General features: G+C 40.1%; 1 protein-coding gene across 1 annotated transcript in view; it reads left to right on the top strand.

The window, feature by feature from the left end:
• CFAP20DC (CFAP20 domain containing) overlaps window positions 1-27427 on the top strand; it is an 80281-nt gene extending 52854 nt beyond the window's left edge. The window contains exons 14-17 of the mRNA XM_068154414.1: window positions 169-366; window positions 6503-6564; window positions 20979-21070; window positions 27186-27427. Of these exons, the coding sequence (XP_068010515.1) occupies window positions 169-366; window positions 6503-6564; window positions 20979-21070; window positions 27186-27295 (462 nt within the window). The 3' untranslated portion in view covers window positions 27296-27427. The remainder of the gene's footprint in view (window positions 1-168; window positions 367-6502; window positions 6565-20978; window positions 21071-27185) is intronic.
• The last annotated feature ends 492 nt before the right edge of the window (window positions 27428-27919 follow it).

Below are 27919 nucleotides of genomic sequence, written 5' to 3'. Positions count from 1 at the left end.
CTTCACAGCTGAACAGAAATCTATTAACTAATTTTTCCCAGTAAATATTTTGTTTCTCTTTTAGTAGCATAGCTTTTTGAAGGTTCCCAAAGAGAGGTATCTGTTTCATTCTTGTATTCTGTTCCATGATTCTGTCTTTATTGTTGATTTTTCCGTGTTATCTTGTAGGAGTATGACTGGAAAAAAGACCAGTCAAATAACCAGAGTTCATCTGAGCTGCTAGCTGAGATGCTGGCTAGCATGAAGAGACAACAAAATGAAGAGTTCCAAGATACTGAGATCTCACATGGGCTGAGCACTTCTTCACAGGTAGATAACTTCAATGTTAGTGATGATACAGCAACCTGGAACTCTTGTTTCCCACCAGTAAGTCTAAATCCACAGTATATTCTCTCTGTAGTTTCTATCAATTGTGAGACTCACCTCTCTTAAATATTAAAATTTCTTTGAGTAGCTTTGAAACGTGAGATATCATTACCAAAGGTTTTTTAGAACTTACCAAGTAAAACACGCAACAAAAACTCATGCACCTCTAACAGGGACAAAGAGCAACTCCATGATATATATATATTCCTTCCTAGAAACCTGAATAATCATGTAGGCTGTACAGCTTGTCGTAATACTGGCTGACAACCTGCAGGTGTGTGATATAGTACTTAAAAATAGTTCCAGAATGAATGAAAGCCAGCTATACCAGTCAGCAACTGCATTACACTGTAATGGAAAATAATTGCTTCTTACAATGATAAAGTCTCATTACTGAAAAGCTGTTTAAAGACCTGAAGCAGGAGAACAGCAGCAAAAAGCTGCAGCAGTTCCAAGCACCTGAGTATGTGATCCTCCTGTATTTTATACCTTGTATCATTATTTGTCCTGGTACAAAGTGGGTACAAAATCACACACAGCTGCACTAGGTGACAGAGTACTGTTAAAAAGAGGCAAAGAAATATTTGTTACAGTCCACCAAACAGTATTGAATATATGAAATCACAGAATAACATTTCAGCAACTATATAAAGGTACTTGCAGGGAGCTACTGTAAAACTAGGTAACCCCATACTCCATTTATAGCTTGGCAGCATAGTTCTTATAATAGATGAAGCAACCATAAACAATTACTGTGGCACACAGCACAACTCTTGGAGGCAGGTCCAATATTAGAAGAGTAAACACTGCTGTGTGGCCTCAGTATAAACTATTATAGAGTAGATGCTCTAAATTGTTAGGTTCAAATTACCTGTAGGGCCCAAAGGCCAGCAGTAGCAGTCTTCCAAGGGGAATTATCAACACAGGATTGGAACTTTGCAGTACACTGGGAAATTGACTTTTCAAAGGTGAACACATGTATTGATAAGTGGATAATTGTACAAATAAGAACTTGGTCTACAGATTAATATGTTGTGGGATATCAGAGAAACTTAAGTTGGTTTTAATATTTTGAGATACATCAACATTACAAATTTAGCTGATTTCATCCTATTTCCAATGCATCTTCTTCAGTCTCAAGCATGGTGTAAGGCTGCAAGGCTGGACAAATGGAACTCAATTAAATAAAGAGAATAGCAGTCTCATTAATTTTTGAGTAGTTTAATTATAAGGAAATTGATAAGCCTATTTAGACATGTCAGGTTTGGTTAATACAAATTACATGACTAAACCCAAATGAACTTTTCGAGTGAAATATACTGCTCCAGTATTCAGTGAAGCACAATGTGATTGCAAAGATGGTTCTTTGATCTTGCTGCCTTGATCAGCTTCTGTAGCTTCAGACTAATAGAATCAGTCTTAAAAAGTGTTTAGATTTAATAGGTTAGTCATTTAAATTGTAATGCAATATAGCTGTAGTTTTTCCTAACAGCCTTTACACAAAAGGGACTCTGTAGCAGTACCATGTTGATTAGTCCACATTGATAAAGCAATATTGATATTGAATGACTTTAGAACTGGTCAGCTAGCAAATATCACAAGCAGTCAAGGAATTACTTGGATCCACTCCAACAGGTCCATGTCTTTCTTGTTCTAAGAACTGGACACAGCACTAAGAGCTGGACACAGTCTCACTAGGGAGAAGAGTAGCAGAATCCCCTCCTTTGACCTGCTGGCCAAGCTGCTTTTGATGCAGCCCAGGATATGGCTGGCCTTCTGGGTGGCATGCTCACATTGTCAGCTCGTGTCCAGCTTTCATCCTCAGGTCTTTTTCCACAGGGCTGCTCTCAAACCCTTCATCCCCCAGCCTGAGTAAAGTGACTATTTCTTCAGCCTATGGTTCTTATCATAAGTGTTCCTTATATCTATGTCACAATCCTTATATCTATATCTGTGTCACAACCTATATTCATTCCTTATATAGGTTATGTAAAACATGTGGAGAGTAAAAACAAATTTTCTTTGTCACTGATCTTTAGTAGTACCATCATCTGAGTTGAGTCAAGAGAATTTGCAAATCACCAAACCTTCCAAAATCAGATGTACAAACTGCAAAAGAAAGTTTATATATATCTGTAGCCATCTTCCAGTTGCATAGGCAAATAATTGTATCAGTGCAGTATATAGAAGAGGAATAGAAATAATCCTCATCCTGCAGTTTGAGAAAATAAAGGACAGCTTGAAATTCTTGTCATGATTAAACTTTCATGCTTACATGTGTTTCCAGGTTATATCTTAAATCAGTAGTATCTATTGCTTTCTCTTATGTTCTTCAAAGATAAGTAAAGAGTATTTTTATTCCTAATTTTCGTTCATTTTGTACAACATTTTTATTCCTTAGTGGAATCTATGGCAACAGCACCACCAGAAGGCAGCTTTTTGTGTATCTTTCATTTTGAAATATCTGTGATGTTTTGCAAGGCAGGGCAGGATATAATCATATTAGGTAGTGAACCTATGTATCAAAGTTGTATTTTATATATAAAAGAATATTTTTATGATTTTTTTTTATCATGTGTCATTGTTAGTCTGATTTCCAGATTCATTGAAAATTCTCCTGTTACTGACTCTAATGAATCTAAGAACCCCTTCTGAATATAAAGGCATATAGATCAATCATATGGCTAAGCTGCTGTTAGAACAGATGGCCTTAAACCACTATAAAACAGATATAATAAAACTTTATTTTTACATCCTGTGATAGTTTACCAAGAACTGAATACATGCCATGAGGAGAAATTGTTGAACTGTAAGTTGTTTAGCAACTGCTGTAAACTACGACAGTCTAAAAGGAATAAAATGGCTTTGAATATTATACATGACCCAGCATAGCTATCAGCTATAAACATTAAAAACTTCTGTTTTAAAATGAATGGTATTTTTTTTTCCTCTTTGAAGAATTTTAAACCCTTTTAAGCTGTGTGAAGCACAATCAATAATGTGTGTATGTAGGACTTCAGTATTTTAAAAGGCTTTGACTGTGTCTTACCTGAATGTTTTCTTAAATCTATGAAATTAAGTCTATGAAATTCCATGTTAGCAACAATATGAAAGACACAGTTCTATGTATTGAAGAGTAGCATGTCGAGTTTATACCCACACATATAAACCTTTTTCAAGAAAACTTGCAAAGCTTACAAAATATTTCTGCTTAAATGCCTTGCTTTATTCTAGAGATCTTGTAAGGCCTTCCCACTCTGACAGGAAATTGGCACATTCAGCTTCTTGGGTAGCTGTTTCCATGCTTAAAGCACCACTTCAGACAGAATACAAAACATTCTGGATAAAGATCATATCTAAGAGAGTTCCTGATATCTTACTGCATATGGTCCCAGTCAGATATGCAAAGGATAAGGAAGATTTTCCTAGATTGTTCTTTGATACATCCTAGAAGCTTGTAGTGGCAGAATGCTCCATTAGCAGACTCCAAATTATGCTCACCACTAAGATCTGTCTCCCAAATAAGGAGCACTCACAGAAAAGAAAGATTAACTTGTTCCCCAAGCGACTACCGAAATACAAATGCAGTCACATGAGCCTTGATCTGCAAAATAGTTGAAAGGGTACTTGTGCAGGTCCATATCTAATTTGTGGAAGGTCTTCTGGCCTCCTTTGTGATGCTTCAGAAAAGAAAGCTACTTAACACAAAAATGATCTGGCAGAGCTGAAGCCTGACAGACAAAAGGAGTGATATTTAAACCCAGAATTATTCCAACTGAGAGCTCAGTTTGACAATCCCTGAAGGGATCTGTTCATATCAAGTCAAATTGCAAAACTGAGGCAGACTATCCTTTACTATGAAATAAGACTAAAAATTATTTAGACAGATATTCTGGTTCATAGACTGACTAATTCACTTTCTGCCTCATCCTCAGTCTTCCACTAGCCATCATTTGGGAATTGCACTATTCACCACCAGGCAGTGACTCATATTTGGCAGTAATTAGGATGTCATTCATCCTGAACGTATATTTTACATCCTTTCTCACTTCCTGGAACCATGAGAACATACTCATTTTTATGCTGATTTCTGTAAAAAAAAAAGAGCAATTGCTTTCTTTGTTTAGCATTCCTTTTTAGCATTTCATCTAGTAAATTGTACAAGTATTGATAATACATGGTTGTGTTTTCACTGCTTTTGCATTCGCTTCAGTGATTTGTTTGGCATTGCCTTTGAGGTGTGTAATAATGGCAGGGGGGTTCTCTCTCTTCTGGAAGCACTACATATATACTGAAAGAAAACGTATTTCTGAATGCTTGATCTTTTTGTATCACTTTATGAATGCTGACCTTCCTTGCAAATAACAGGGTTTCATGCCATAAACCAAAGGTAGTTTGAAACCTTTGGGGCACATGGTTACAATGGGTAGGTAAGATTAGAAGGCTGTGGAAAATTACCATCTTTTGTATGAATATTCATACAGTTCACCATTAGCTATTCATCAGCAGCTTAATCCAGGTGTTAGACTGACAGTGCCATAGAGAATCACAGATGCTTCAGCAAACTATTTGGGGCTGCTAAGATAACTGTTAATGGTGCTTTTGAGGAGAGATAAACCATGCCTGCTAGCCCTCTTAGCTCTGGCTCAGTCTTGGCCAGTTTCGTGAAAGGTTGGCCATGCTCAGATCCTACTGAATTCCTGCACCGTGCTTCCTGTACATGCACAGCCCAGATGAAGAGAAGAGAAGAGAAGAGAAGAGAAGAGAAGAGAAGAGAAGAGAAGAGAAGAGAAGAGAAGAGAAGAGAAGAGAAGAGAAGAGAGAAAGAAGAGAAGAGAAGAGAAGAGAAGAGAAGAGAAGAGAAGAGAAGAAGAAGAGAAGAGAAGAAGAGAAGAGAGAGAAGAGAAGAGAAGAGAAGAGAAGAGAAGAGAAGAGAAGAGAAAAGAGAAGAGAAGAGAAGAGAAGAGAAGAGAAGAGAAGAGAAGAGGAAGAGAAGAGAAGAGAGAGAAGAGAAGAGAAGAGAAAGAGAAGAGAAGAGAAGAGAAGAGAGAGAAGAGAAGAGAAGAGAAGAGAAGAGAAGAGAAGAGAAGAGAAGAGAAAGAAGAGAAGAGAAGAGAAGAGAAGAGAAGAGAATGAGAAGAGAAGAGAAGAGAAGAGAAGAGAAGAGAAGAGAAGAGAAGAGGAGAAGGGAGGAGAAGAGAGTAGAATTAACAAGGTTGGAAAAGACCTTTGAGATCATTGAGTCCAAGTTATCATCCAACACCATCTAATCAACTAAACTGTGGCACCAAGTACCCCATCCAGTCTCTTCCTAAACACCTCCAGTGATGGTGACTCCACCACCTCCCTGGGCAGTCCATTCCAATGTCCAATCACTCTTTCTACAAAGAACTTCTTCCTAACGTCCAGCCTAAACCTCCCCTGGCACAGCTTGAGACTGTGACCTCTTGCTCTGGTGCTGGTTGCCCAGGAGAAGAGACCAACCCCCACCTGACTACAACCTCCCTTCAGGTAGTTGCAGGCAGCAATAAGGTCTCCTCTGAGCCTCTTCTTCAGCACCAGAACAAGTGGACACAGTCTCAAGCTGTGTCAGGGGAAGTTTAGGCTCAAGGTGAGGAGAAAGTTCTTCACAGAGAGAGTTGTTAGCCATTGGAATGTGCTGCCCAGGGAGGTGGCGGAGTCACCATCCCTGGAGGTGTTCAAGAGGGGATTGGACATGGCACTTGGTGCCATGGTTTAGTAGTCATGAGGTCTTGATGATCTTTGAGGTCTTTTCCTACCTTATTGATTCTATGATTCTATTCTATGATTCTATGTATCGGACAAGACCCTTGCCACTCTGAAGTTCCCTGACTGTTCTGACTCTCTCCCAGGCAGCAGAGAAGTGTCCATATGGTCAACTCCCTAATGCACATGTATTTCCATCTAGACAAAAATCACTGGCTAGGTTGTACTTTTGCACAGCTAGGCTATACATATCCATTTTAAATTTCACAGGTAAGAAAAAAAGAAAGTAAAATTCTAATACCAGAAGCTGCAAATGTGTATGCTCATGGAGATCTCTTGCATACCTGTAAACATTCTGAAAGAATATTTGCAAAATTATTTTCTCACTATCGTTTTTTGTTTTCCATAGGCTGTCAGTCAGGAGCATCACTATCAAAAAGAGAGGAGCCCACTTTCTCTTTCCAACCCACGGTAAGGATCCACTAATAGCTCAGGCAGTAAGGATTCAGTTAGAGTGGTCTGAATATTAAATGTGACATTCTTTGATTAAATCTTAAATCCCTTTTCAATTGCAACCTCCTCTAAGAGGGCTTTGCAGTGGCTCATTTTAGTCATTGTCTGCAGTGTGTCTACATTGTCCTGCAATGCAGAACTGAATTCTGCATGTTTTGGATGTACCATTGTGTATTTAAAGTAACTGACATAAGCCTTGCTCCTACATCCGCTTTGATGCATGATTCAGCAAATCTTCCTCATCTGACACACATACACTCTCACCTGTTTCTTTCTCCTTCTCTCCCTCTGTACTTTGAAGTCTTAGAATTAGAATTCTATACATGACTGTAGGTGTCAGGGAATCCATTTGTTACAAAACATTTTAATGTTTCTTATTTAGACAGATTTCTCTCAATAGCTAGCCCAGTCAGCAGTGGGTATTACAACACTGCAGTAGTTCAAAAGGATCCTGTCTCCGCTATATTTTGACTGTCAGGTTTTTGGCTTGATCTGTTTTGTTTGGAATCAGCAACGAAATCCCTGTGACTTTAATATAAGGTGAGATGAAGACAAAGGGAGAGGCTAAGGAGAAATAATCAAACTTGAGGCAATCAAAATTGTTTCAGAACTGCCTTGCAACTGTGAAACCTTAACATCACTGTCAATTTTTTAAGAGCCTGAACAAGAGATGTACTTATCTTAAAAAGTAGTCTTATTTCACATTCACTTAATGTGGATTTTGCTTGTCCATGTTTTAACTGGACAATGTATGTGTGTCGAGAGGGATAGGAGGAGAGAACATTTCAGATACTTCTTTATTCTTAATCAACAGTCTGAAACGTTTTGTGTTAGCACTCTGCTGGTCAATTGTGCAGGATAGGTCTGCATTTCTCCTCACAGAGGTGTTTTCAGTACCTTGTCTCACTTACCATCCACATTCTTTATGGATTAAAAAATGTCTTGTTAGATTCTATGCAATGAACAGTATGAAACTGCGCAAGTTCACTCAGATCAATCAGTTATTGCAACATGCAGCCATGTGTTTCCTAGTTCACACAATGTATTACTGGACTTAAAGTATAATCCTAGATTCCTGTTCCCTTTCATATGTAATTAAAGTGCTCTAGCAAACCTCTCTGCCTCGGGTGCTGGTTAACAAAGGAACTATCTATTGTTATGACTTTTTACAATGGATGAAGTAGATGGAGACACTTAGCTGTAGTCCACAGAGTTAAGATATCAGGTCCCTTGTGAATGACACTTCAGATTCTTTATTCCAGAATTTATTTCACTGGATTTGCCTATATTTTAGTGCAAGCAACATTCTTTTGTCTTCTTTTCGCCCATACATTGCTCAAGTCAGGGTTCGTGAAGTTGTTTTTATGCATGTGCTAACGCACTTTGGCTCTTGGTACATTTTATGTGCTGAAAACCTGAGGAAAGACCACTATCTGTAAAAATAAATCATTTCCTCATATCAAGTTATTATGATCAGCAATGAAAACTTGTATTTCGGTAGAATTTAAAACAAAAGAGTATAAATTATGACTTGGTTCTTATGCTACTTTACTCCAGCACACACAGTAGCCTTAAACTTCTCTAGAAATCATTGTGGAGAAATGCATGCAAAGTATTTGTAAAATACCTGACTTGCAAGAGCCTCATAAATTCAGTAGCCCTTGTGAACCGCCAGAAAAGCATTATTGGGCTGTAAATACCGAAGATGACAAAATTATGAGGTCAGTTTGCATCATGATATAAAAAACTGGAGGTGATGTGACTTGAATACCATTATTCACATCATTACCTTTCATTTGTAATGGAAGATACTGCAATATTTTTCACAGAGGGTGTGTACCTAAGTGAGAGGGAGATAAAATTAATAGTAATTCTATAACTTCATTCCTAAATTGTTTTTAAGGCCAATTGTAACAATTAATGCATGAGCAACTGGAAACTATCTTAATTCTGGTAAGCCTGCTGTAGCTATGTAGGGAAACACAGAATACTTGGAGAATCGGTGTGTTCTGTGTAGAATAGTGCTTATAAATGTCATGGCATGAGCACACTTATGTGATGCACGTAGTGAAACAACAAATGGTTTGTTGTAAAGAGTGATAAATAATTTGACAGGTCTCTGGTAACTTTAAAAAACATGGTAGTGATATTTTCTGGGAAATGAAAAGGGAGCAATGAGGAAGCTATTGTCCAGTAAATGTTGCTTCTGTCCATAATAAGATAAAAGGACAGGCCAGGAAAGAAAGCACCTGTGAAGCTAATGGGAATGCAGTCAATAAAAACACCCAGCTAGCCTCATTTTCCATTGGTTCCACTGGGTATAGGTCATAAGTCTGCCAAGAATATTGCTACTGCAATACAAATCACCTCCACATCATGCCGCTTCACAACGCGTAGAACCAGGTAATGAAAGGAGACAGGCTGACTGCAGAGGCTACAGAGCCAGATGAGCGAGGTGACGTGCAGTGTTTCAAGTCTTAGCTATGCACTTCCCATTGACTGGTGTGCTGGATGGTCCAAAGTGAGCTTGAGAATTGCTTTCTTCTCTCCAAGCAGGGAGCTGTAGCTATTTATGTTGCTTCTTCCACCAGTGCAGGGGCAGGAAATTGTGATGTACCCTGCATCTCCTTAGCAAACATTTGTCCTCCAAAACATTTGTGTGTCATAGAAGGTTTGGAATTTTCACTGAAGGAAATACCGAAAGAAATCAAATATTCTAGAGGAATTTTAACCACGCTGAACTGCAAAATATGGAGCTGCTCTCTGCAAAAGATCACTTCAGCCTAATTTTATCAATAGATTTCTACAGATGCTTTCCAGAAAATTTATTTCTGATAATCAGATCCTTTTTAATATGAGAGAGGGTTTTTAAGAAGTTGAAACCTATCTTTGTGGCATCCTACTCAACTCTTCCCAAGCTACCAAATAAAATTTGTTCCTCTGAAATTCAAACAGCTGTTGCCCAGAAACTACACTGAAGTAGGACACCAATATCTCAGCATTTCATTGCATATCCTCTCATAAGAGGTATATTTCACTTAAGTGATTTCATACAAAATGTACACAGCCAGATTTTCAGTAGGTTTTACCCAGGCATGTAACTCTAAGTGTTTATATATATATATATATATATATATATATATATATATATATATATATATATATATATATTTCTGTAGTGAATTGTGGACACAGAGACCTGATGATCATGAATGTCTGCCTGATTTGGACAAGAATATAAGATATCTCTCTCTTCTCTCTCTCCCTCTCTATTTTCTCCCTCTCCCCTTCTTATTTCCACATTATTTATGTAATAAATAGTCTAGCTGTTGATATTTTGGCCTCGTTTGTGCCTCTAATTTCACATCACGGGAATATTCTATAAGAACTGAGTCTCTTTCCCTCTCCGGACCGAGACAAGGGGAAAAAAAGGAATTATCTTTTTTTGCCACCAGATTAAGGCATCTACAATTTGATAAATGCTCCATGGAGTGGCCACCCATTTGGAGAAAACCCAGGCTTGAATTTCGGGTGCTCTAAGACAAGATGAGCAATTTGCAATAGGCTGCTTAAGTTGCATCAACAGGTACCCAGCACAGCAAGGAGTGACCAGAGACATCTCTCTCAGTTTTGGAGGCACACCACAAGGGCAGCAACACAGGCAGATTGCATTTGGAAGCTCTAGAGCAACGTCAAAGGACAAGGTGGTACACATTATCCTCTTGTGTGTGTATCCTCTCGTTACCCTCTTGTGTATCAACTGAGGTCTCTCAAAAGCTGTGCCAGGGAGGTTTAGGCTGGATGTTAGGAAGAAGTTCTTCATAGAAAGAGTGATTGGCCAGTGGAAAGGGCTGCCTAGGGAGATGGTAGAGTCACCATTACTGGAAGCGTTTAGGAAGAGACTAGATGGGGCACATGGTGCCATGGTTTAGTTGATTAGATGGTGTTGGATGATAGGTTGGACTCGATGATCTCCAAGGTCTCTTCCAATTCTATTCTATTGTATCTGTGCATGTAATACAGGAATCATTTTATGAGAAAGGCTATTGGTTGTAAATTAAAGAATGAATTATCAAGCTGGTTTTAATTCCCAAATGAAGATAATTGTTAAACTGGAATTTAATATGTTGTCCTTCTAGTGGATGGTGTGTTTCATATGTGAACAGCTCTAAAATCAACAGGCCTCCCAAACTACATATGTGGGGCTGAGCACTTTGCCAAGGGTGGTTGGAACCTACAGAAGTTAATTAGTCAATGAAAATGATGTTTTGAAATATTGGCTGTGCCTCTGCTATGGGTTTGGTCACAGTTACTTGCACAGAAATACCAGGAGTAAATAAACTGTACTCCCTCATTATCTTCACCTCTGTCTCCTTTGCCCTGCTGCAGAGCACTGCTCATCCTTGACAGGCCGGTATGGGAAGGTGTGCATGTGCATCAATCTACGTGCACCCTACCCATTCAGCCTTATGTGCTGGAGTTCACCCCACCTTATGGATGATCACAACCCAGTGTGGGGTCACAAGGAGAGTGTTAAGCCTCCTTCCTCTGGGTGCCTCAGTTTAGGAAAGATGTTGACTTGCTGGAACACGTCCAGAGAAGGGCAACAAAGCTGGTGAGGGGTTTGGAGCACAAGCCCTATGAGGAGAGGCTGAGGGAGCTGGGGTTGCTTAGCCTGGAGAAGAGGAGGCTCAGAGGAGACCTTACTGCTGTCTACAACTACCTGAAGGGAGATTGTAGCCAGATGGGGGTTGGTCTCTTCTCCCAGGCAACCAGCAACAGAACAAGAGGACAGTCTCAAGCTGCACCAGGAGAGGTTTAGGCTGGATGTTAGGAAGAAATTCTTCATGTAAAGAGTAATTTGCCATTGGAATGGTCTGCCCAGGGAGGTGGTGGAGTCACCATCACTGGAGATGTTTAGGAAGAGACTGGATGGGGTGCTTGGTGCCGTGGTTTAGGTGATTAGATAGTGTTGGATGACAAGTTGGACTCGATGATCTTGAAGGTCTTTTCCAACCTGGTTAATTCTAGTCTAGTCTAGTCTAGTCTAGTCTAATCTAATCAGCTTTGAGACTACCATTCAAGTACTTTCATGTATCCCAGATGAAAACCAAACATTCCAGTAGCTGATGTACATCCTTATACCTTTGAGAGATTCAGCATGATTAAACTCACCTGCAGAATGGTGCAGTAGGAATGTAGCCATAACTGTTCTTACCACTCAGCGGAACTCCCAACATGCCTGCTGTGAAATTTAGAAACAGTAAGCCTGATTCCCATATTTCCAAGCAAAGGCATAAAGAGCAGAATAACTTAAAGAAGCACATGTAGAGATTGAGTATTGCAAACAAAGCAGCGTATGTTTGATTCATTGTAAGATCAAGTCATACAACTTCATTACTTCTGCAAGACAGACAGTGCTACGTTATGAAGTATTACACCAAATTACACAACAGTTGTCAAAATAAGTGAACAAGAGCCATGTATCACAAAGTGCACTTTAGTTTATCATTGTACTTGTTCAGTTACTTTACTCATCCACAAAATAGAGTAATTTGCACTAGGTCCTCCAGTCGTTAATCTGAATTAGTGAAGTTCTGCTGCATTTGTCAGGCTATAATATGCATGAAAAAGAACATGACAAAAGAAGCAAATGACACAGGAGTCACCTAATTGAAAAGGTTACATTTTTTAACTGTGATGGTAAAAAGCTACAGCAAGCTTGTTTAGAACCAAGTGTAGCCATGTAAAAGCTTGCTAAAATATTTTTTTTTTACATGGCTTTCCCTTCTGTGGGAATCTGAGAACATGAAAATGTGACAGCATATATGCTAAGGGTTTGAATATAAACCCTGGCAAATGCATTCCAACATACTGTTGCATCTCTGCTAACATAAGTTAGTTTATATCTTCTTCTTCTTCCTGAGAGAACATTTTTTTGTTGATTGCACTCCTTTTCTGAATACTCCTGGGCCATTCAAACAGAGCTCTTTGACCATGCTTGTATGTACAGGTGGAGAATAGACAGTAAAATATTTTACATGCCTCTGAGATTTCTTAGATTGAAAGGATGAGATGGGTGTTATCTTGTAACGCCAGGATTCTTTGTTCATGGAGCGTTGGAATCTTTCACTACTCAGCTAGCTCTTGCTATGGATCTTTGCCAGTGTTTCTCCAGGGGATCTCTAGTGTCTGTGGATGACAAGAAACTTCAGTTCCAAGCCAGGTTCTAAGATCTGAGTCTAACTTCTGACAGCTCTCAGAGCCTTAGGATTTTAGGGTAGCTGACAGAATGGCCCAGCTTCCGGATAGGTCTGTACCATTTGTGTTGTCCCTGTTTCTGGAGAGACAAATCTTACTACCACTAACTAGCTTCCCTTCTAAGGAAATATGCATTTATTCCTCTATCCTCCTTCTGAACTGGAAGCTTATTTAAATGCAGACAATTCAGGCTCCTTGCCTGATGTTGCATATGCATACAACATTGTTCTAAAGAGCAAAACTGTCTGGGTTCCCAAGGGCTCAAATGCCCAACCTTCCCTCTGTGGTGGGTTGAAAATTCTCCCCAACATTAAATTTGCCAGACCATCTCAGGCTGGAAGCAAACAAAGCTGTATTCACAAGCAAAACTACAACCTACAATGAAATGCAATGGATATGTCAAAATATACAATATTTACAGCTATTTACAATTTTATAAACAGCACAAGAACCCCCCTGGCCAAAAAACAGGCGAGCTGATAGCTTCTCCCTCCCTGCTTCTCCCCTACCCCCTTAGACACAAAGGGACAAGTGAAAGAGCAGAGAGAGGGACATTAGAACTTCACCAAAACAATGCAGCCAAGGTCAAGCAGAAGCCAGCAGAAGCACAAAGTTAATATTTCCCAGAGCAAAGAAGCCAAAAGAGAGAAAGATTGTTTACCAAACTAATTCTTATGGTAGGTCATTATCTTCCTTTTTACACCCAATGGTGATTTATTTACATTTTACTCCTTTCTGTTCAAGATCTGTGGAAAATTTTAAAGCTACAGCCTAGAACTACCACACTCTGCCATTCCTGTATCACTGTGCAAGAGTGTTTGGGTTGATTCCTTTATGCTATTTTACCTTTGTTGTTGACAAAACTTGATGCTTTTGAAAAATGCAAGTGAGAGAGCATACTGCTCCCTTTACGCTGATGATTAAGTTTTCAGCTTCATGCTGTACCATTTATTGCATGAATATACTAAAAGGTCAAGAGTTTTCTTGGGTGTTTTGGTTTTTCTGTAGCTGCCTGAAAAAGAAAGGTAGTTTTCACAGGCTAGGAACATTCAACAGGATCACCTTTAGCAGGTCTGATATTAAATTTAGTGCTCTGTTGAGTCTTGTCTCCCCACTGATTTTTAAAAACCATCTGTCTCCACATCATCCATTAAAAATTAAATGGGATGCAGTCTACAGCCAGGATGCACAGAACAGTAAGATGCCAGTAATGGCTAGCTGTGGAGAAAGGGAATTACTTTAATTGCAACAAGACTCATTAGGTACTAGAGTCAGGTGTTTCCTGAACTGGTGGAATATAATTTTTTTTTTAAATGAGTGGTTTATTTAATTGGTAAAAATATGTGAAAAAGGCAGCACGCCTTACCTAACAGACACTTCATTAGATGTGGAAATCCATTTAATACACTGAGTAATGAGGATCTGATGGAGCTATTAGAATTTACTTAGTTAAGATTAGATTAACATGGAGGAGTTTTAACACACAGTTGCAAATCTTGTACTTCCAGTTTATACAGCTGATTTTCTGATGAACACATCAGAACTAGCAAAGAAAGGGCTAAAATTGGACTTAGATTAGATTATAAAATGCTGGTTTTCTCAACCACTGTCATTTCTATGGCTGGTGATCAGTGAGATTATAACCTAGCCAGCAAGCTAACATGGTGATGAACTAGAGGTTTAGTATCACAGTATCACACTATCACCAAGGTTGGAAGAGACCTCAAAGATCATCGAGTCCAACCTGTCACCACAGACCTCTTGACTAGACCATGGCACCAAGTGCCACGTCCAGTCCCCTCTTGAACACCTCCAGGGATGGTGACTCCACCTCCTCCCTGGGCAGCACATTCCAATGGCGAATGACTCTCTCCCTGACGAACTTTCTCCTCACCTCGAGCCTAGTCTTGAAGTAAATTCCAATGTTACTGTCATTTGACAGAAGCTATGATAGAAGTTTCATGTATTCAGCTACAAAACAGTGACCACATAGAACAATATATTAACTACTAACCTGTCAAATCTCCCAATTCAGGTCATTCATATTTTTACCCTCATGTAGATGACTGTGTATGTTTTTAATAATCTGCACAAAGTTATCACTGAAGCTTTGCTAATGAAAGAAAAATGGGATAGCATTAACAGGTCAAACTTTAATCTAATACCAGTCAGCATGACTATCCTGTACACACTTGTCATAGCACCTTACAGTATCTGAGTATCTTGGATAAGTAGAATGCACACTTCCTGTGTTATTCTTGAGTATTACCTAAGCCACTACATTTAGAGATTTAAGGCTTTGAGAGCAGGTTCAAGTCTTCCATGCTGTGACTGTTTGAGGCTGTGCCTTTAAGAAAGGGACAGTGCTGGGCCACTCTGGCTGAATGTTTTGGTGAAGACAATGAAAACATCGATATTCTAAATGAATTTCATTGGTAGATTGGTAGAATGCAGTTTTAAGTTTAGCGCAGCTGGAATTTTTTCTCAGTTCGTTCCTTTCCTTCTCCCTTCCAGCTTGCCTGCCTCTGGGCTCCTTGCCAGAGTGATCTTGAACAGATAAGCAAGTAATCCTACAAACAGGCCTACTAGAATTCTTCTTTATTAATAACTGCCTTTTTCTCTCTTTCTAACCCTCTTTGGGGAAAAAGGGAGGTAAGGGGAAAGAAGGGGGTACAGGGGGGAACCCTTCGGAGGAGGAGGGAATTTCACTCCTGTATTCTTGGTTTTTTTTACTTTGCTATATATTTCTGTATATATATTGTAAATACTGTATATTGTGTACATATCTTGCATTTTCCACATTGCTTGTAAAATATAGCATCCCTTCCGCTTCTCTGGCTGAGGTAGCTGTGGATTTTTTCTTCCTCTTTGTGGGGGAGAGAAAGCTGGGCCTTCTCTCTCAACCCACCACACATGCCCAATTGCATTTGTGCTTTTTACAATCTCTTTTTCACTTACTAACACCAGGTTCTGCACATTGACCACAACAACCCCATGCAGTGCTACAGGCTGGGGTCAGAGTGGCTGGAAAGCGGCCAGGTAGAGAGGGACCTGGGGGTGCTGGTTGATGGTGGGCTGAACATGAGCCTGCAGTGTGCCCAAGCAGCCAAGAGGGCCAATGGCATCCTGCCCTGCATCAGGAACAGTGTGGCCAGCAGGAGCAGGGAGGTCATTCTGCCCCTGCACACTGCACTGGTTAGGCCACACCTCGAGTACTGCGTCCAGTTCTGGGCTGCACAGTTTAGGAAGGATGTTGACTTGCTGGAACAAGTCCAGAGAAGGGCAACAAAGTTGGTGAGGGGTTTGGAACACAAGCCCTATGAGGAGAGACTGAGGGAGCTGGGGTTGCTTAGCCTGGAGAAGAGGAGACTCAGGGGTGACCTTATTGCTCTCTACAACTACCCAAAGGGAGGTTGTAGACAGGTGGATGTTGGTCTCTTCTCCCAGGCAGCCAGTACCAGAATAAGAGAACACAGTCTCAGGCTGCGCCAGGGGAGGTTTAGGTTGGATGTTAGGAAGAAGTTCTATACAGAGAGAGTGATTGCCCATTGGAATGGGCTGCCCAAGAGGTGGTGGAGTCACCGTCATTGGAGGTGTTCAGGAGGAGACTTGATGGGGTGCTTGGTGCCATGGTTTAGTTGTTTAGGTGGGTTGGACTGGTTGTTGGGTTGGACGCGATGATCTTGAAGGTCTCTTCCAACCTGGTCTATTCTAGTCTAGTCTAGTCTAGTCCAGACTATTCTAATTAAAAAAAAAAAAAAAAAAATTACCTCTTAAGGAGGTCTCTCTACCTCCATTAGAAGTATGGTGTTTGGCAGGCTGGACTTGCTGAGGTGGTTGGGAGAAAGGAAAAAGGCATTCTGCAAATATGGCTGTGATTTTCTAAATCGTAGCGCTAGCGGAAAAAAAAGAAAGTTCCAGTAGGGCATACAGTAAATGAAGATATTATGTATTAGGATGGAATGAATCTGTCACTTTGACGGATTGTGAGGCAAAGAACATATTAACAGATTACTCATAGTCAGAATGCAGCTCCCTGTGAAAAATGTGCAGGAAATGATAAGTGTTGGTTTGTGCTGATTTAATGATATTTTGAAACTACAATAACACTCCGGGAGAATAATGCAATGTAGCTCATGGCTTGCATTTTTTTAAATCATCAATGTATTGCCAGATTGCCCTGAAATACTCTTTAAAATAGAGCTTTCAATCCATGCAAAGTCATGTATATTTATGTTATTTTCCAACGTTTTTATTGAAATCTGGTCTCAAAAAGTCTTCATTTGTATGTAGCAGAATGCTCTGTATCTCTCCCAGAGAATATATCTTCTTCTTTTCCTTCTGTATATGCACCCAGTTTTCCATTTTAAAAGATACTGGGTTTCACCTGGAGCTGAGGAGCACTAAACAGTTATTGATGTATAAATTAGCATTGAATATTTCTTGCTTTATGGCACATTTATGGAAAATCCTTAAGTGTGTTCAAAAATTGAAATTGTTAGGAGGAAGTTTTACAAAGAGAGAGTGGTTGCCCATTGGAATGGGCTGCCCGAGGAGGTGGTGGAGTCGCCATCACTGGAGGTGTTCAGGATGAGACTTGATAGGGTGCTTGGTGCCATGGTTTAGTTGATTAGGTGGTGTTGGATGATAGGTTGGACACAATGATCTTGAAGGTCTCTTCCAACCTGGTCTATTCTGTTCTATTCTATTCTATTCTATTCTATTCTATTCTATTCTATTCTATTCTATTCTATTCTGTTTGAAGTACTGAAGACAGACAGCTTCACAGTTATTACATACATTCATAGTGGCAGGACCTGAAACTGTTTCAGAATGTTTTCAATTAGTAAGATTGTATTTTGTACCTACCACAAACAAATATGATTATTAATAGCCTACCTAAGTTCTTGCCTCACTATTGAAACTATTATTGAAGGGTTTCTTTCTATGGAAACATTTCTGTTTACAAATAAAACAACACTCCCACTATGCATACATCATTAATACGTTATGAAGCACAACCCAAATATAGGGGTCGGTGTACAACTCTAGGTGTGGAGGTAATCTGACATAACTTAAGGAAGTTAACAAAGTTCAGCAAATCTGTAAATAACTGAAAATTCAGGTCTGCTAATCTAGAGGAAGCTAACAAGATATGCTCCAAAAGAGATGTAGTAGGGAATAGGTGAGGGGTCTTACAAAGCTAAGTGACTGCTTCAGCAGTCTTCCTGGTAGATATATTCTAGTTCTTCCTTGGATCTCAGACATGACTGTCTCTTAAAAAAGCTCCAGTGAATTTGGAAGAAAGGGTAGCTTGGGAAGCAGAGATCAGATTAGAGCTAGTAGTTCTTCCATACCTTCTCTAGAGTTGCCACAGTTTCTCCAAGAGATTGCCTTTGCTGACATTGTGTTAACAGTGGAAATGTAGAGAATCAGGTACGAATCAGATAATATTTTTGGTATCTGACCACATCCTGTGAGCATGGTCAGATTCTAGTGTTAGCTGATTCTGATGTTGGCTGATTCTGAGGCAGCACACACCACACATGACCGTGGCAGAAGTGGAAAATATATCCTGCCATGCCACTGGGTATCACAGTATGCATTCAACTGTTATGCCTAAAAGTTTTTGAAGCTTTGGTGTAAAGAGAGTGCTTGGCTGTACTCAGGGAATGCAGATATGGTGAGTAATGACAGAGAGCTGCAAACAAAATATCCAGGCAAGCTTATTGCTGTGTGGATTGGTTGCAACAGTTCTCACTGGCGTTGGCTGAATAGCAGAAGAGAAGGATTGGTTTTAAAGTTGGCCATAGGTGTGAAAATACTATGATGGTGTAAAAAAACTTCTAAGTATTTTTACATATTGAAATGATGGAAAATTCAGTATCTCTTGCTTAAAATCTGCTATGCTACTTGCTGGATTTCTACACCAGCAGTTCTGTTTGCTGAGGCATAAAATTAGTTTTTTCCATTTTTACTGCAAGCAGATAGGTAGTTGTCCCCTGATTCAACCCAGATTATGTGTACATGCCAACAGGAGGTGATGTGGAATCAGTGACAAGTCCAGAAACAGCAGAAAAACTAACACAACAAAACAAAAAAAGCAATTGGTATATTTTAGCAATGTAACACATGACTGAGCCTTGCCAGATTTCTTTGTCAGAAGCAAATCTTACATGAGATCATCAGGGTTTTTCAGAAAGTAGAAGTATATTTCCTGTTTGCTTGGTGTTGGACAACTGAGTTGGGACAATTACAGTCTGGCAATGTAAAGAAATCTGTCAAGCTTTGGAAAATTCAGCTATGGATGTTGAAGTAACCTCTACAACTCTGGCTAATCTCCCTAGCCTCTAGCACAACTTTGCATGAATAATGATTAATTTTTTTTGTCAGCTGTTGGACAGACAACAGCCATGAATCAGTTGAATCAGCCTAAACCAAGTTGAGTTTGCTCTGTTGAGCTGCACTGTTCCCATCAGCATGAAGCAAACAAGGGAATTTAAAGACCCCTTTTCTCATCCCTTCCTCTTAACCTTGCAGTGAAATACAGTGGTCAAAAAGGATGGATCTGAATCTGTTGAAATGAGATTATTTACTGAGGTCCCTCAAATTCTGTGTTCAAGTGTTAACACATTTAGTCTAGATAATGATTATATGAAACTTTAATGCTCTTTACTGTTGGAGAGATGGGAACTTAAGGAAACATTAGATATGCAGAGTGTACATGGATTAGTTGAAAAGAATTGCAAGACATGGTCACCTGCACAAGGAATGTCTTCACTTTGTGACTTAGATGTGTCTTTCTAAGGCTGTCTTTCTCTGATTCATAGTATAATATGAGTGGCTTTTTCAGTGACAAAATCTGCAGTTCAGTTCGCAGTAAAAAGCTGTAACAATAACAACAAAAACAACTGTTCTGTTTTCCTTTCTTTGAGCTGTAACAATCAAAGACATAAAGTATCATAAAGTCGTGTATGTGAAATGAACATTGAACTTCACATGAATGTATGATAACATAAAAATCATTTTCAAAAGCTATCACAAAGCAGTGTCCAGGAGAGACATAGATTGCCTGTTAAATTGAATAGGTGAAGAAGGTCCATACTCCATCCTCTATGATAAAAACTCCATCAGATATTTTTTCTTTACTGAAGCAAGATAGATTTGTGACAGCTGTGATGAGTCCTCTGTACAGTCTTGCCAGTAGCTAAAGTCATGTTATGCTCTATTGCAAATATTTATTAGTAACATAAAATATGTTATGATAATAGAAAATGTTACAAATGTTCATAATGTATTTACCCATCAAAGCTTTTTACCAGTATCAGCATTAACATCCTGACCCAATCCAATGTTAGCTTCTTAAAAGCACTAGAAAACTGTTACTGTATTACTCTTAGCCTTTACTGGAAAGAAAAAGAGGGGGGAAAAACTAAGTTAAATTAAACTGTAAAGGTTAAATTATGTAATGCAAATCAGCTGTCCCACAGTTCATGAGCACCAAACTGGTATCACACTGGTAGTGGCATCCATTTCATGTCTAAACTCATCTCTAACTCATCACCCATCCCAAGTGTGAATGATACACTACTTGCAGTGTCACCAGGTTACAGGGGACTCCAAGCAGTGCCAATTCAGTGGTAACCAAACACATCTCTTGTGATTGTCTTTAAGCCTTTTTCCTTGGAGAGGGCAAGGGGGTTTAATTAAATTGATCCCCACAGCCTCTCATCAAATACAAGCTGTTCATCCCAAGTGTTTATTCCTCAGACTCTCATGAGTCCCATAGGCTTTCAAAGGATAACTGTGGATTATGGCTCACACTTCATGTACACCTTTTGCTGAGAGAGCAATACCAGCTGAAATCTAACTTAAACCACAGATTTTAGTGTGGACAGAACAGGTGAAAAGGCTAAGGATGGAAGAAAGCCTTAACATTTAAGAATTTTATTAACTGCAAAGTTTATTTTTGTAATAATAAGATCCAGCTTGTCTTGTTTCATCACACTTGACAACCAACTGTTTGGGCTGTTTAAAAGGCAAAACCAATTAGAACAAATGGGAACACAAATGTGCTTTTATGAGTGATATTTTGGGTTTATATTTTTCAGGGACTGGTTGAACATGTTGAGTCCCTCTGTTAGTTCTGGAAGCCAGCATCTGGAAGAGCACACTGAACCTTCGACAACACAGAATACTCCTGGTAGGAATTTATGAAGTCAATGAAAAGCACCTCGTGAGAAAGACATTTCAAAATGCTGTTTCTGTAATGCTGGTGCTGACTTTTCATAGTTTTCCATACTGCTGCATTTTTGTTCCAGATTCTCCTATTTATTAGTCTCAGCTCAAGCGAGCAAAATTTTCCATGCCATATTATTTGCTCTGGTAGAAGAATTAACTTATGCAATGAGAGTTTCTGAAAGTTTGGGCTCAATGTGGCTAACTCAAAAAATGCTTCTTTTTTGTTTGGTTTGTTTTGTTTAAAAAGAGGAATCTATGCTATTTGGAGTGGCAAACTTGTGAAAGAGAGAACACGAAGACTAAGCATTCTGAGTCAGAAGCACAATGACACTTACATGATACTTCCCTTATGAAGCAAAATGTTAGATTTAGCCTTAAATGAAATCTCAGTGTGATTTTCTGAGGAAAGAGCATTGTTACCAGCTAAAGCGTCACAGGGTTTTGTTTATTAATGTTGTTGGCTTAGAGAATGGCAAAGAACTTAGCTGAAACAGGAAAGTCAACAACAGAATAAAACAAATACCTTGTTTCCTTCAAATGCCCTTTTTTCTTCTTGGTTGTCTTAGTAAGCAGGGAAGAGATCTCCATTTTTCTTCAAGTCTGGGGAATTCAATGTGAACTCTCTTAAATCTGACCTGTGTATTTGGGCTGCCTGGGGGGTGAAGATGTCTCAGTGATTCACTGTCTGGAGTAGATTATGTCCCTCAAACTGGGAATGTTTTCATAGATGTATATTTGTAATTATTTATGGCAGCAAAATAGAGTTGTGCTGTCAGGAAGGGCCTTGCTTTGAAGAATCATCTAATATGTTTTGTTAAGGGCCCTAAGTAAGCTAAACAGAGTTGGACAGGAATCCTTGAGTTTAAGGCATCTTGGATATAAATTTGTGATAAGTCTGAGCTTTTTTGGTTAATATTATGAAGCCCAAGGCTTGCTGCAATAAAGCTACAATTTCTGTATATTTAAAAATTGTATCATAGCATCATAGTATCAGTCAGGGTTGGAAGGGACCACAAGGATCATCTAGTTCCAACCCCCCTCCCATGGCCAGGAACACCCCACACTAGAGCAGGCCAGAGCCTCATCCAGCCTGCCTGTATTCTAAAAGATAGTTTTTTTGGGGAAAAAAGGAGTAATTCATTGCTTGGAAGTATTTTTTTTTTACTCTCTAGTTCCTTCCTTAACATTGGAACCATTCATAAATAGGGAGATGTAATGAGTAGTCTTCTACAGGTTTCACAAGATGATCAAGAGAGAAATTGAGACTCAAAAATATGAGTCTAAATAAATATGATTTTTCCTTGGCGGTCATTGATATTTGTGATTTATAGACAATTCTTTCTATAATCTTCAAACTTCTATAATCTTCAATCTTCTCATAAGTCACACAATATAGTTTCCACAGTAAGTGACAAAGGTAGACATAAATACTCTGGAACTTTACTGTATGTAGTTACTTGTGTTAAGATAGTGCTCTGGGAACCATGGCACTCAATACTTCTGATTCTTGGAGTAGAGCTGTTGATGATGGTCATATGGTAACCCTGCAGTACACAAGCACAGTACAGATTTGGGCATTGTAGTTCAATGTTCAAGGACAGTATCAGAGAAAATGCTAGAAGTGTTCTTTTCAGCATCCCTTCTGCTGACAGCTGATCCAGTGCAGCTGAATTATATCAGGGTCAGACTATGAGCTGTGTATCTTAAAGTGAGATTTGCTACAAGCCATTTTCTAATATTAATATCTCAAACACAGTAAAAATATATGCCTGTGGAAAGGAGAACTATTTTAGCTCTCCACACTGTAGAATAAACCTTTATTTAGAATAAACCAAACCAGGTTGGAAGAGACCTTCAAGATCATCGTGTCCATCGCATCTACCAATCCAACCCACTCAAACAGCTAACCCATGGCACCAAGCAGCCCATCAAGTCTCCTCCTGAACACCTCCAATGACAGCGACTCCACCACCTCCTTGGGCAGCCCATTCCAATGGGCAATCACTCTTTCTGTATAGAACTTCTTCCTAACATCCAACCTGAACCTCCCCTGGTGCAGCCTGAGACTGTGTCCTCTTGTTCTGGTACTGGCTGCCTGGGAGAAGAGACCATCATCCGCCTGTCTACAACCTCCCTTCAGGTAGTTGTAGAGAGCAGTAAGGTCACCCCTGAGTCTTCTCTTTTCCAGGCTGAGCAATCCCAGCTCCCTCAGTCTCTCCTCATAGGGCTTGTGTTCCAAACCCCTCACCAACTTCGTTGCCCTTCTCTGGACTCGTTCCAGCAAGTCAACATCCTTCCTAAACTGAGTGGTGCATAACTGGACACAGTACTCGAGGTGTGGCCTAACCAGTGCAGTGTACAGGGGCAGAATGACCTCCCTGCTCCTGCTGGCCACACTGTTCTTGATGCAGGCCAGGATGCCATTCACCCTCTTGGCTGCCTGGGCACACTGCAGGCTCATGTTCAGCCTACCATCGACCAGCACCCCCAGGTCCCTCTCTGCCTGGCTGCTCTCCAGCCACTCTGACCCCAGCCTGTAGCTCTGCATGGGGTTGTTGTGGCCAATGTGCAGAACCCGGCACTTGGATGTGTTCAATCTCATGCCCTTGGACTCTGCCCATCTGTCCAGCCTGTCGAGGTCCCTCTGCAGAGCCTCTCTACCCTCCAGCAGATCAACTCCTGCCCCCAGCTTGGTGTCGTCAGCAAATTTACTGATGATAGACTCAATGCCCTCATCCAGATCATCAATAAAGATGTTAAAGAGGATGGGGCCCAGCACTGATCCTTGGGGCACACCACTAGTGACTGGCTGCCAGCTGGATGTGACACCATTCACCACCACTCTCTGGGCTCAGCCATCCAGCCAGTTCCTAACCCATCGCAGTGTGCTCCCATCCAAGCCATGGGCTGACAGCTTGGCCAGGAGTTTGCTATGGGGGACAGCGTCAAAGGCCTTGCTGAGGTCCAGGTAGACTACATCCACAGGCCTCCCCACATCCACCAGGCGGGTCACCTGATCATAGAAGGAGATCAGGTTGGTCAGGCAGGACCTGCCCTTCCTAAAGCCATGCTGGCTAGGCCTGATCCCTTGGCCATCCTTTAAGTGCTGTGTGATTGCACTCAGGATGACCTGTTCCATGATCTTGCCTGGCACTGAAGTCAGGCTGACAGGCCTATAATTCCCTGGCTCATCCAACCGGCCCTTCTTGTGGATGGGCACCACGTTGGCCAGCTTCCAGTCCTCTGGGACCTCTCCAGTGAGCCAGGACTGCTGGAAAATGATGGATAGTGGCTTGGCCAGCTCATCTGCCAGCTCTCTCAGCACTGTAGTGACTATGTAAACAGCATCAACATAATCCAAATTACAGCACAGTCATTGGTACATGTATTTCAGAGATCAGGAAAAGCTGCTGCGTGCCTCCTCCATTCTTTGTTTTTCGGGTTTAGACATCTTGAGCGAAAGCCTTTCTCCATAAATACAATAGCTTCCCTGGTGTCAGTGGGGCAGCAATGCATTTAACACAGCAGGTATTTAGAGGTACTGTCTTCGGTCTTCTTTCAGCTCAGAACTAAAAACTACTCATCCTTCATAATATCTGTCACATACTACACTTTCCATTTAAAATCAAGTTATTCTTGGGTTATTCATGATTTCATTTTACAATGATTTAAGAGTAAAAGCTTTGATTCTGCTTTCACCAAATTAAGCTGCCAAGAGGCTTTTTCATGCAATCCTGAGCAGCTTCAACCCCAAAAGTGTGGATAGTGGCAGCATAAACAGCTATGGAAATGTCTTTGAACGTGAGCTTTGACTGCATACAATTCAATCTTATGCATGGTCAGGTTGTGCACAACGCAATATTGGGTTGCTTAGCCTGGAAAAGAGGAGGCTCAGGGGAGACCTTATTGCCTGCCTGAAGGGAGGTTGTAGACAGGTGGGGGCTGATCTCTTCTCCCAGGCAACCAGCACCAGAACAAGAGGACACAGTCTCAAGCTGTGACAGGGGAGGTTTAGTCTGGATATTAGGAAGAAATTCTTCATAGAGAGAGTGTTCCCAGGTGTTTAGGAGGAGACTTGATGGGGTGCTTGGTTGCATGGTTTAGTTGATTAGGTGGTGTTGGGTGATAGGTTGGTCACGATGATCTTGAAGGTCTCTTCCAACCTGGTCTGGTCTATTCTATTCTATTCTATTCTATTCTATTCTATTCTATTCTATTCTATTCTATTCTATTTGAAAGTGGAAGACCCCTTCTAACAGAACCATTGCGTGTTAGTTGAGTCTTGTAGAAGCATGTCAACTTAATTAGCACTTACTTTTAGGATGTCGAAGAACAGAAGTGAGGTTTTCAAACGTTGGTTTGGCCTTTTTAATCTGTTACAAACTGAATACTCCATGCTGCCATTTGAAATCTGCTGCAACTTTTAGAAGTGCCTTCAAATTAATATATGAGATTCTAAAAGAAAGAAGCCTACTTTCACAAACAAGATACAGCTAGAGGACTGAGTTTTCTGCTTGTTCACGGGAAAATACATACAGGGAATTATGGCTGTAAAGCCATAAATCCAGGTAGTCCTGAATGCAATATAATTCTGATTTGGTATGAATTCAAGGCATACAGAAAAAGACGTATGTCCCTGATGAGACTGAAGAATTTCTTATCCCTAAATCAAACCAGGAAGTATATTGAAAGGTCAGTTCCAAGGTAACGAGGGAAGGAGATTTAAGCTTGGAGAATCATTTGGAAGAGATGCATCAGCAGGGAAAGGCAAAAAAATAAAAGGAAGGTTTCAGTGGAAGTAACAGCATGGTTTCAGGTGAAAATGAAAGGCTGTGTGAGGGAATGAGGCATGAATACCATTTGCTTGTGTACTATGATCTGAAGTGTAGAGAGCAACTTTTCAATTCTGTGCTTTCCTTCTGCACTGCATAATGTTCCCCAAGAGCTATCCAAACAAAATATCTCAGTTAACCTCATTTAGCTTACAGGCCTGATGGAGTACCCATAGCAGGGAGGGCAACAATTTAGCTTCACCTTTTTACCTTTGGTTACAGTATAAGAAACTTTCTTTCTGATGCCATTTGTTAATGCTACTGAGGAAACAAATTTGAAATCTCTTCTGAAATGATAAAGTACACACTTCTTCTATATGCATTTACTGCACCAACCTACTTTCTGGCCTCTAGATAATGTAACCTATATATCGTTGTGTGCTCCTGGGCTGTAAATAGCTCCTGAGCACTGTGAAACTGCTGCTGTTAGCATAACAGGCCATTACTTTCTGTGAAGTGTTAGGGCACACAAAGCATTCAGTTTGTATTAGCAGTCTGAGAAGGAGATGAACATTTATGATGAAATTCAAGATACAGATTGCTTTCAACTGTGAATTATTTCCTATCAAAAAGCTATAGGTCTTAGCTTATATGAAAGACAGACAGGTTTAGAAAAAGAGCTACAATATATAATGCTTCTGTAACAAAAGTCTCTGTGGCTCTGTCAGTGTATTTTAGGCAAAGGATTCATTCTGTTCCCTGAAAACATTCTTGCATTTCACATAACTTTAGACAACCTGGGGTTAAAATTTTTGTTCTCTGAAAGAGTTTGGTATTCTCATATTCTTCTCTGATACTGAAGGCTCTTTTGTACGGATTTCCCTATACTGGACATTTAAGTGATATGTTGGCTCTCAGACGTTCAAACTCTTCCATTTTTCACAGGCCATAAGTGCACAGTAACTGTCTTTGTTCCTGCTAAAACATTATTAAGAAGGTCATTGAGAAAAATATCACTTAGGAAGACTCTGATCCACTGTCAGTAAAGGCACTTCTGGTCAATTGCTCCACTGGACTTCGTGAAGTCCTGTTGTTAGCCAAACTGACTGACATTGTTTCACCTTAGCATTTTTAGCTAAGGTCTTCAGAAATACAGTAAAAAAATGTGAATCCTGGAGGTAATTCAGAAGTCAAAAGATTACACACTTCAAAGAAAAATTCTGTCACAGCTGACAAAAGGGTATTTCCATGTTATTGTCTCAGTGAATAAGAGCAATTTATTCTTACTTTCCCCACTTGACACAGGTGAAGATGAACTCAGCACTGAAGAAGATGAAGTTTTGACTCTTCTCTATGATCGGTGTCTGAACTGTTACTTTGATCCAAATTCTGGGAAGTACTATGAACGGGCATAGCCACATCATTGTGTATTCAGAGTAGGGTTCTCTCTTAACTCCTTGAAAAGTGTGGCTGATCTCAATAATTTGTATAACTTAAAACCTGAATTAAACTATAGTTCTGCAAACAAATGCATGCATTTTGTAAATAGTGCCTCATGTTTATAGTTTTGTATCAAGTTGCAATGCAATGGAAAATCATAGAATCAATAAGGTTGGAAAAGACCTCAAAGATTATCAAGTGCAACCTGCCACTCAAGATCTCATGACTATTAAACCACAGCACCAAGTGCCACATCCAACCCCCCCTTGAACACCTCCAGGGATGGTGACTCCACCACCTCCCTGGGTAGCCCATTCCAATGGCTAACAACTCTCTCTGTGAAGAACTTTCTCCTTGCCATGAGACTAAACTTCCCCTGGTGCAGTTTGAGAGCGCATAACATGTAAGTTTCTTGTCAATAAGACATTTATTTGTTAGGTTTATAGTCAAGATATTCAATATTCAAAGGTTCTATGTGGAAATCAGAGACGGTGTGCCATGGTTTAGTAGTCCTGAGGTCTGTGGTGACAGGTTGGACTTGATGATCTTTGAGGTCTCTTCCAACCTTGGTGATTCTGTGATTCTGTGATAGTTGAAGG

The sequence above is a fragment of the Melanerpes formicivorus genome, unplaced genomic scaffold (genome assembly GCF_026170545.1).
Source record: "Melanerpes formicivorus ecotype bairdi unplaced genomic scaffold, bMelFor1.0.p_v2 SCAF_28, whole genome shotgun sequence".
Lineage (NCBI taxonomy): Eukaryota > Metazoa > Chordata > Aves > Piciformes > Picidae > Melanerpes > Melanerpes formicivorus.
This window is presented reverse-complemented; position numbering and strand designations above follow the sequence as displayed.